Raw genomic sequence first — 11161 nt, forward strand, 5'->3', positions numbered from 1 at the left:
TTTCTTAGCCAGAGATAGTTAAGATCTAAACTTCTTAAACTCTGATGGTACAGAATCAATACTCTAAGATTTAGTAAATCTGACTTTGAAGAAATTGGTATTGCCATGTCACAAGATAACTTAATTTCCCTGGTTAAATTTTTATTTTTTCTTAACAAAATGATTTTCATTGAAGGTCACAGAGGAAATCAGTAAAACAATTTTGACTCATCCATCAATCATAAAATGACCACCCAACAGGATTTGAATCTTGGAGTTGAGATAGTGGGTTAAGGATTGCTAGCATTTCTAATTTTATAAACTTCGCAACATTGTTGGAAGAATAACAGGGTAGTTAACCAATAATTCATTTGCCTTTATAATAAATTTGAGTCACAAAGTAAAATTATCAACTTCACTGAAAATATCTCTTGCATATTCTAATTATTTTTAAAATATAATTTCTCATCTAGTCATTTTTTTAATTTTCTTTCAATCTCTTTGCTCTAAATTAAGTTGACCATATTAACTCCCAAAACAAAAAAATAAAACATTGTAATTTTAACTAATGTTGAGAAAAAAGATTAATTTATTTCTACAGTGTAATTTCAAGACATAATTATCTTATAGCCAACCCACTAGACTCAATCGTTTATAACAGTATTTTTACTGAGACATAAGTAAACACTTATTGCCCATTGGGTACTATTCAAAATACTACTTTAGGCAACTCAATTTCTTTTTCATATGAGTCAAACAGCAGCATTATTTTGTAAGGTTCATAGCAATAAAATATATTTTAAATAAATTTTATGTAAATAAAATTTAAATTATTAAACAAAACTAAAATAATAGTTCACATGTAAATTGAATCTCTGAAAAGTGAAGGTGTGTTGTTAAGCAATACATGGTCAAAACTAAATGATCATTGTCTTTTCACTTACTGATAGAAGAGAAAATGTTCCTGTTTGAAGAAATATTTTACTAAATATGACCTGAAGTTATAATTACAGTTACAAAATAGATTTGAATATCTAACTATCTTTTCCCTCAAGGCTATGCCTGAGATTTTATTCTGCTTCTTGACAGACTTCAATTTATTTCGACATGTGCTTTATACTATTTATAAACTGCCATCTAATGTTTAGAATTTATGAAGCTCAAAAACGTACAAAATAATATCCCCCCTGTGTGTTAAATTTAAATATAAATTTCATCATAGTTCAATTTACTTTGGTGTAGATTTGAAAACATATAGATAGAAATGTAAAAATTAATTGACTCTTCCATGAAAAAAACACAAAAACCCACTAAAGGTTTATATATCATATAAAAACTTTGAAATTAGAATTTTCTAGGCATGGAGATAAATTTCTTACATAAAATGAAAATAATCAAAGTCATAGAAAGAATTTAGCAGCAATCTCTAACCACTTTCAAAATTGTCTTCTCTTTTGGCATATAATTACAGCTTTCAGTGTTTTTAGGCAATCTCTTATTACCCGTATGTGCATTAAAATGAGTTTAAAAATATATCTAACTAAAAAATACAGACAATAAAAGCTATAAACTAGATATGTTTCTCTGTCCTGCATATTCTATATACTTATGAACAAAATATTAGACCTCCATCTTCTGTGTAAAAAGTCATGTATCTTTCAAACACAGGCTCCACTGACATTAGAACAGCAATAATGGCCACTGCAAGAACAACAGTTTGAACACAAAAAAAATGTGACATATTTTCTAATCTAGATTTTAATTCTCTTAATGATTTGTTCTTAGCTCAATATGTACAATGGTGACAAAATTTTACTAATGTAGAATAATATTTTAGTTAAGATTTTAAACTCTCCCAACAATCCCCAAATGTATCTTTGAAGTCAATCTTTAAACATAAGGAAGTGAGACAGCTAGGGCTTGTTATAGTCTTAGCAAGACAAAACATCTGACCTTGTCAAGCTCTTTTCATGAAGTATCAGTAGGTACAACCCTTACCTTGGTATTCAATCTTTCCCATTCCCCATGTTCCTAAGCTTCCTGAAGGAATTAATAGTTTAATTGAAAAAGCACTAAGAAATATTTGTAAACTTATTTTACCAAAATGCATACTAATGATTAACTTATGGTATTATATTTAAAAATAGTAGAGTGAAATATAAGCCAATGCAAATAAAAATTTCTGGATACCTTTGCTGTAAAAATCAATTTCTACTATAGCATTTTTTTTAAAAAAAAAGCTGCAATGCCCCAAATATTTCACCTTAAGTCCTTTACTAGAAAGCTTGATCTGTATTTTATTTTCATGAATTTATTCCTACAAAAAAGAGGCGAACTTTACATGCTTCAAACAAACACTATGAAAAGTACCCATATTCCATTTTGAATCCCAATGACGTCTCATAACTTTGTGTGATTTTGACATGGAAATGTTTTCCTCTGAAGATAGTAGTACTGCTATGATCATCATTTTGAGCACTAGCTAGTTTGAAATAATTTTCAACTATTAGATAAGTTTATGAAAGAGTAACTCAGTATAGTAAGGATACTTAAAACAATTCTGTCCAGTCTTCTTGTTTTTCTTAAGGCCCTTGCAGTATAGGCTAAGTATAAATCCTCAAATATTTGTTGAGTGATGCAAATAATTCACTTAGAATATTTAAATTAGTGCATAAATAATCATTAAATAATTTCATGATCATCAACACAGTCTATATTAAAGAAGGCAACTAAAAAGAAATAGTCAAGTTTAGAGTTGCTTCCATTTGACTAATTAGTGCTTTTATAAGTTGACTAAAGTTAATTCTTTTTTATGTGAATTTGAGTTTTGCATTTGTTTTTATCCCTTTCCTTGCCTCTAGGAGAAGGGAGAAAGTAAGTGATTCTGCTATTTCGTGCTTCAAATTGTGCTTCAGAATTACGTGATAGGCTGTGAATAACTTTATGCTTCGTCCACACTCCATAGAACTACTATACATTCTAGTGATAATTTTCTTTGTTTTTGTATTAATAATTTTCTCCTCCCCTCCTCCCATTTCCTTTCCCCTCCCCCCTTCTCCCCCTCTCTCTCCGTCTCCAGTCCAAAGAGCAGTCAGGGTTCCCTGCCCTGTGGGGAGTCCAAGATCCAGGTATAGGAAGGTGAACATCCAAACAGACTAGGCTCCCACAAAATCAGTACATGCAGTAGAATCAAAACCCAGTGCCATTGTTCTTGGCTTCTCAGTCAGCACTCATTGTCCGCCATATTCAGAGAGTCCAGTTTGATCACATGCTCCATCAGTCCCAGTCCAGCTGGCCTTGGTGAACTCCCATTAGATCAGCCCCACTGTCACAGTGGGTGGGCGCACCCCTCGTGGTCCTGACATCCTTGCTCATGTTCTCCTTCCTTCTGCTTCTCATCTGGACCTTGGGAGCTCAGTCCAGTGTTCCAATGTGGGTCTTGATGTGAAATTTTCTACCAAAGTAGGTGTAATTTTCCTCTTGTGTGCAACCGTCTCTGGGAAATGTCACATTATAATCTTTTTGGGCAATATTTGAATTTATCGCAAAGTAAGTTCCCTTTCCAAATCAAAGCCGATACCTCTATTTAACTTGTACTTGCATCAGCTTTTACACAGTGGAGGCAGAAAGTAGATGATGTATTTATACAGAATAAGAAGAGAAAATTATTTATTCTAACTGACCTCATGTTTCAATCTTTGTGAATCCAATTTTCCCTTCCTTTATACTATTTTTCTACTGTTCCACATTTATATTTTAATACTCCCACACACACTTTTCAGCATTTTTTAATCTTCCTGTATTTATCTCCCATTCTGTATAGTCTAGTACTTACTTATAAGAAAATACCTTGCTTCTTTTTAAGATAATTGAAATCTGTCATCATGAAATATTCACCCCACATAGGGGACATGTTCATATAAAAATAAACAATTTTATGATAAATGTAATGAGTTAAAAATCCAAATAGGTCAAATCATAGTATCTATTTATATCACTAAAATTATTTCAAGAGAAATACACACTTGCAAAATTACTGAAGACATTATAAAGTGATAAATTATGTAAAATTGTTATTTGTCTTTTATTCTATATATCGATTCTTTCATTGATAAGCACTTTGGATTTACCTCAGAACATCACAAACTCACCAGATTAGTTTCCTGTAGAGTCAAGTTATCAGATAAGGTGAAACTAGCACTGGATGTGGGTTATAAATAGTCTTCCAGCCACAAATGACGTTGCTCGTGATGTAGAGAACCCAGACATTTTGAGTCCCCTGGATGTCAGTGATTGGTTTCTCTTAAAACTTTATACAAGAAGTCCTTGTTTTTTACTCAGGACAGCGAGGGGTGCACCCACACACTGAGACAACGGGGATGTTCTATCGGGAACTCACCAAGGCCAGCTGGCCTGGATCTGAAAAAGCCTGGGTTAAAACCGAACTCGCTAAACATAGCGGACAATGAGGACTACTGAGACCTCAAGAACAATGGCAATGGGTTTTTGATCCTACTGCACCTATTGGTTTTGTGGGAGCCTAGGCAGTTTGGATGCTCACCTTACTAGACCTGGATGGAGGTGGGTGGTCCTTGGACTTCCCACAGGGCAGGGAAACTTGATAGTTCTTTGGGCTAAGGAGGGAGGGGGAACTGATTGGGGGAGGGGGAGGGAAAGGGGAGGCGGTGGCAGGAAAGAGTCAGAAATCTTTAATAAATAAATACAAATTTAAAAAAAAGAAATACCTTTATCCTAGACTGTAAGGTTAAATTTCATCAAGATGTTATCTCTTTGATCTTCAATGAAATTACAACTAGAATTCCATCAAGGAAAAAAAAACTTTATACAGGTTGTGTGGTGAAAACCAATATAAATTTGGATTTTTTTTTAAAGGACAGATCAACTCCAGATTCTCTACAGTTTTCAAAGGGAAGGTAATATCTCTGAGTTCTATATCAATGGGATTATTTTTATCATTGATAGTAGAAGTTCAGTAAAAAAAAATATCTAGTGTCCTTTACTATTGTTTCCAGTGGTTTTAGAAAACTTAGTTAATGAATTTTTGAAGATATACTTTCATTTTTATGTCATTTCTTCATATCTTTCTCATTCATCACCAAGAAGCACAGTTAATACATTATTTTTCTTTTTTAAAATGTATTAGAATTTTATTAAAAAAATACCATTCCAAATTCCCACTCCATACCCTCCTCCAACTCCCTTCACACACCCTCCAACCCATCCTTCTCTAATCCTAAGAGAGGGCAATGCACCCTGCCCTGTGGCAAGTCCAAGGTCCTCCCTAATACATCTAGGTTGAGCAAGGTATATATCCAAAAAGAATAGGATCCCAAAAAGCCAGTACATGCAGTAGAGACAAATCTCAGTGCCACTGTCAATGACCCCTCAGTCTGCCCCAACTGTCAACCACATTCAGAGGGACTAGCTTGGTCCTATACTCGTTCATTCCCAGTCCAGTTGGAGTATGTGAGCTCCCATTAGTTCAGGTAAACTGTCGCAGTGGGTGAACCCCGCATGGTCTTGACCTCCTTGCTGATATTCTCACTCTTTCCACTCTTCAACTGCACCTTGGGAACTCAGTCCAGTGTTCCAATGAGGTTCTCTGCCTCTGTTTCCATCAGTTGTCGGACGAAGGTTTTATGGTGATATTTAAGATAATCATCAGTCTGACTACTGGGCAAGGCCAGTTCAGGCACCCTTTCCTCTATTGCTTAGGCTCTTAGCTGGGGTCATTCTTGTGGATTCCTGGGAATTTTCTAGAGCCAGGTTTCTTGCTAACCTCATAATGGCTCCCTCAATCAAGATATCTCTGTCCTGCTGTCATATCTGTTCTTATTCCATTTCGACTATTCCAGTCCCTCAAGTTCTCCTCAACCGTCCCCTACTCCCCTCCTCTTCCCCTTTTACCCTTCCTTCTCCTCCACAACTGCATGCTCCCGATTTTGTCAGGAGATCTTGTCTGTTTCTGATTCCCAGGTGAGTCCAATATGTGTGTTTCTTTGGGTTCACCTTATTACTTAGCTTCTCTAGGATCATGAACTATAGTGTCAATGTCCTTTGTTTATTGCTAGTATCCACTTATGAGTGATTACATACCGTATTCATCTTTTTGGGTCTGGGTTACCTCGCCCAGGATAGTGTTTTCTAATTCCATACCTTTGCTTGCAAAATTCAATATGTCATTGGTCATTTTTTTTTCTGCTGAGTAGTACTCTAATGTGTAAATGTGCCACACTTTCTTTATACATCCTTCAGTTGAGGGGCATCTAGGTTGTTTCCAGGCTTGGGCTATTACAAATAATGCTGTTATGAACATAGTTGAACAAATGCTTTTGTATTATGATTGAGCATCTTTTGGGTATATTCCTAAGAGTAGTATTGCTGGATCCTGAGGTAGGTTGTTCCCAATTTTCTGAGAAACCACCATACTGATTTCTAAAGTGGTTGCATAAGTTTGCATTCCCACCAGAAATGGATGGATGTTCTCTTTACTCTACATCCTCTCCAACATAGGCTACCATTGGTGTTTTTGATCTTAGCCATTCTGACAGGGGTAAGATGGTATCTCAAAATTGTTTTGATTTGCATTCCCCTAATAGTAAGGAAATTGAACATATCCTTAAGTATCTTTTGGCCATTTGAAATTTTTTTTTGTTAAGAATTCTCTGTTTAGTTCAGTACACCAATTTTTATTTGGGTTATTTAGAATTTCAATGTCTAATTTCTTGAGTGCTTTATATATTTTGGAGATCACTCCTTTGTCTGATGTGAGGTTAGTGAAGATCTTTTCCCATTCAGTAGCTTGGTTACCTTTTTGTCTATTGACTGTGTCCTTTGCTTTACAGAAGCTTCTCAGTTTCAGGAGGCTCCACTTATTTATTGTCCACCCTTCCTCCATCCTAACCGTCCCATTCCCCCAAGCTCTCTCATCCTCCCCTTCTCCCTTCTCTCTCCCCATCTCCCCTAATTTTTTATCTATGCTTTGCCACATGGTTCAAGGCTTATTAATTCATGTCTACCTGTCCTACTTCCTTAGCATCTGGCTGGAGTCTCCTCTGACTCTACTCTTCTTATTCCAAGCATGCTTATTTTGTCTCTCTCGCCTTACCTTTTTCTGTTCAAACATATATTCACACATTGTATAGGAATATTTCAAGATAACTAAGAAAATGTTTTTCCTTTAAAAATCTCTAATAAGCATAAGTTTAAATATCATAGAAGGAACTTCGTCCATGCTTTTAATTAGTAATAAACAAATTTATTTAAAATAGGTATGTAACTGTACCTCTTGATATATAAATAAATAGACCTGAAATTCCTTAATTAAAATTTAATTATATAATACTTATAGTAATGACAACCACAAAATCATTCCTGTACTAGGTTTGATTTTTAAACATATATAAATGCTAAGGTGGCATATCCATTATATCTTCCATGCTAAAACCTGCATTATATATCTAAAGCAAATGGAAGGAAGGATTGGAGGAGGAAGATACTGAGATATAGGGAGAGAAAGTTGCCAAGGTTACCACCCATGCTCTAGTGTCTACACATTATTTTGTTAGGTAGCTCTGAGTAATATGAGTTACACCTCCAACACGTCAAGAGCCTGACCATTGAACTGACTAGTCCATGGACTGTTTCATGATAAATGTAAATGGGATATGTTGCTACCTGTGTGAGAATATGAATTGAAATTGATAACAAAATGAATGTATATAAGCTGGAGATAGCTGACCCTAGAAGATGGTAACTTAGTCAATATTGGTATACTTAACAGTTTCCATATAAGTAACTATATTACATTCTTCTGTTAGCTCCACTAATTCCAGCTAATTATAATTAATGGAATCTGTTTGGTTATATGATGAACTGTGTTCATTTAGAACCCAGGAATAGAAATTATGGAATACTCTGAAAATGGTGAAAAATACTATCAACCATGAAATGTGTGTGTTGCTTCTTGTTGCCAGGCAAGGCAGATGATTTTCACTAAAACTGAGGAAAAGGGGTTTTAGGGAAAAGGCATAAATATAGGAAAGCAGAAAGGCAGGTATAGAGACTACAATCTATAAAGGAAGAATGAATTTGGAACAAATGAAGGCAAACGAAGCAGACAGACAGTTGGAAAGTCAAGAACCAGTTGCCACCCTTATTGTTCCAAGGGAACATTGCTATAAAATAACTCCCAGAGACAAATGCTATATATGTAAATCAGTGCATCATCCAACAAGTGTATCATCAGAGAAGCCTCCTCTTATACAATATGGTTTTCAAAACAAAGATCCACAATAGGACAGTGTGCTGATAATGAGAGATGTTGGAGCACTCAGTCTTAAATGCGATGTCTTTACCAAATTGTCTTCTCAAGGCTCTAGAGAGGCTCTGTATCCTGCTAAAGAGGATACTGAAAGGTTTTAAGAGCCAGAGGTGGTAAATGTGGCTAAGAAAGAACATCATTCAGATCCAACAGAACTGATACACAATTCACATAGACTATGACAGCGATTTAAGACCTGTACACGTTCACTCCAGACAAAATCCCATAATGACAAAGAGGAAGTAGACACAAAAAATCTCCCCTAACAAAGAAATTATTTCCAGTTGATAACTGTGGGGGAAGGGAAAATCAGTTTTCGCCCCCATTGGAGTGCCACTAAGTATATCAAGCGAACTCCAGAATAGGATCCATTTCCCAGAGAAGTTGGTCAAGTCAAAATGGACTTCATGATTCTTTGTAGACTTTTTGTTTTGTTTTGGTATTTTGGTCTTATTATTGTTTGTTTATTTACTTTGTCTTCCTTTGGATATCCATATTTTAGTGAAAGACAGAAAGATAGAGAAGGAAGTAAGGAGGAAGGGAGGGATGGAGAGAGAATAAGAAGTAGAGAAGAAGAAGGAGGAGGAGGAGGAGGAGAAGGAGAAGAAGAAGGAGAAAGGGAGAGAGAGAGACTGAAATTGGGTGAATAGAGGAGTTGGAGGTAGTAAAGATTATAAATGAAATAGACTGTATTATTTAAAAAGCAGAACAGAAAAGTGTAGGAGGCCAGCAACAGGGCTGAGGGAGGGGAGGAACCAAAATACATAAATGTAAACCATGTATACTTCATACAAATACAAATAGGTAGACCAATCTAAAAAGAGAAAATTTAAATTCCTTAGCACTATATCATTTGATTAAGCTCACCTGAAACCTTTCTAATTTAAGGGTACTTACACAATCTGACATATGCTTTTCTTCCAAAACATGTAGTATAATTTTAGAGCAGCAAAAATATTATGAAAAACAATAAATTCCATTTTCTCATTCAATCTTTCTAGAATTTGAGAATAGTTGAAGAGCAGATCATAAATTAATCCTAAAGCTGAAAAACATCTGTAAACTCATTGTATGTGTTTATGACTGTGCCATCAATAAAGATGTCTTATTTGCCTGTGACATTCATAAGGAGATACACAGGCTAGCAACTCTCAGATGATTCATGTTGAACCTTTTGTATCATAATCACTTGAATTTCCTTTTTACCTCCGCTATTTCATACAAAGAATGATTTTTTTCAGAGCTTCACCATATAAGGATAATTTACAAATCCTGTCACAATATAAAGTTTATCACTAAGCCATCTTTTCTGAAGGCAATTTCAATCTATTTATAAATTGTACTACAAAATTGTTTATCATCATGAAACAAATCACATCAAATAACTAGTAACATTTTAAATAATCATGGAAAGTTTTTTATACAATACAGTCGCCATTCTCTAACTATAATAACTTCAATGCACATTTTCTTACTAAGTTTGCACAGTGAAATATTTGTTAGTACTTATTTTTTATATTCAAATCTTTGCTATTTATGATTGATCAAAGTTTGAACAGTTCAAACAGTAATTGCTGACCCTGATAAGGTCACTTTAACAATTGTGCACCATTTTATTTTAACATCGTTTGAATAACAGCTTAATTTTGTTTCTCTCCTGAGAATGTCTTTTGACACCAAACCTTCTTCATGGCATTCTTCATCTCTGTATTCCTTAGGGTATAGATGAGGGGGTTGAACATAGGAGCAATAATGGTGTAAAATAGGGCAAAGATTTTGTCTTCAGGGAAAGTGGTAGGAGGTCTAAGGTAGGCAAAGATGGAGGGTCCAAAGAACAAAACAACCACAGTGATGTGGGATCCACAAGTGGAAAGAGCTTTGCGTCTTCCTTCTGCTGAGTGGTTCCTTAAGGTGAACAGTATAACCACATATGAACCAAACAAGAGAACAAATATTATTGAGCCAACAATTCCTGAATTGGCAACCACAAGGACACCAGTGATATAGGTATCAGTACAGGCAACTTTCAGCAAAGGGAAAATGCCACAGTAATAGTTGTCAAGTTCATTTGGGCCACAGAAGGGCAAACATATTAACATAAAAACCTGGGAAAAGGAGTGGACAGCTCCACCAACCCAGGAAACCCACATCAGGATATGGCACCTGGATCTGCTCATGATAACCATGTAGTGTAGAGGTCTACAGATGGCCACACAACGGTCGAAGGCCATGGTTGTCAGGATTAAGATTTCAATCATTCCGAAGAAGTGCATAGCAAACACCTGCAGCATGCAGCTTTCGTACGAGATGGTTTTTCTTCTCACTAACATATCCCCAATCAATTTGGGCGTCACACAGGAGGTATAGCAGATGTCGATGGAAGATAGGTGACTCAGGAAATAGTACATTGGTTTATTGAACAGAAAACTCCATCTAATTGTTATAAGGATCAGTACATTCCCAGACAAGATGGTGAAGTAACAGAATGAGAAGAACATGAAGCAAAACACTTGTATGTTCTGCTTAGAAGACAGACCCATGAGAAAGAATTCTGATATATTCTTCTTGCATTCCATTTACTATAGTCTGTGCAAGAATAATTGAGTATCTATGTGAAAAGGATCCAGATAAATGATTTCTAATGTTATCACAACTACATCAGTGTTATAAAAAAGTAGTTACTACTGTAAAAAAAACACAGAGGAAAATCTGCAAATAAATATAATTGCTTTAGTATTTGGGAAATAAATTTGATATTTCAAAGAGTTTTTTTTATCAATTTTCCCTAATGCCTGTCATATAAGTAATAGTAAAATAAAATGTAGTATTACTATGCGC

At 35.1% G+C, this 11161-nt stretch overlaps 1 protein-coding gene across 1 annotated transcript; it reads right to left on the bottom strand.

The window, feature by feature from the left end:
- Positions 1 to 9963: 9963 nt before the first annotated feature.
- On the bottom strand, positions 9964 to 10899 carry LOC126497710 (olfactory receptor 4P4-like). The gene has a single exon (XM_050135893.1). The coding sequence runs from the start codon at positions 10897 to 10899 to the stop codon at positions 9964 to 9966; it is 936 nt and encodes a 311-aa protein (XP_049991850.1).
- Between the last annotated feature and the right edge of the window lie 262 nt (positions 10900 to 11161).

This window comes from Alexandromys fortis, unplaced genomic scaffold (genome assembly GCF_014885135.2).
Source record: "Alexandromys fortis isolate MF-2015 unplaced genomic scaffold, M_Fortis_MF-2015_v1.1 scaffold_23, whole genome shotgun sequence".
NCBI lineage: Eukaryota > Metazoa > Chordata > Mammalia > Rodentia > Cricetidae > Alexandromys > Alexandromys fortis.

Coding starts and splice junctions, on each gene's coding strand:
- LOC126497710 (XM_050135893.1), bottom strand. CDS start 10,899: ATGGAATGCAAGAAGAATATATCAGAATTCTTTCTCATGGGTCTGTCT.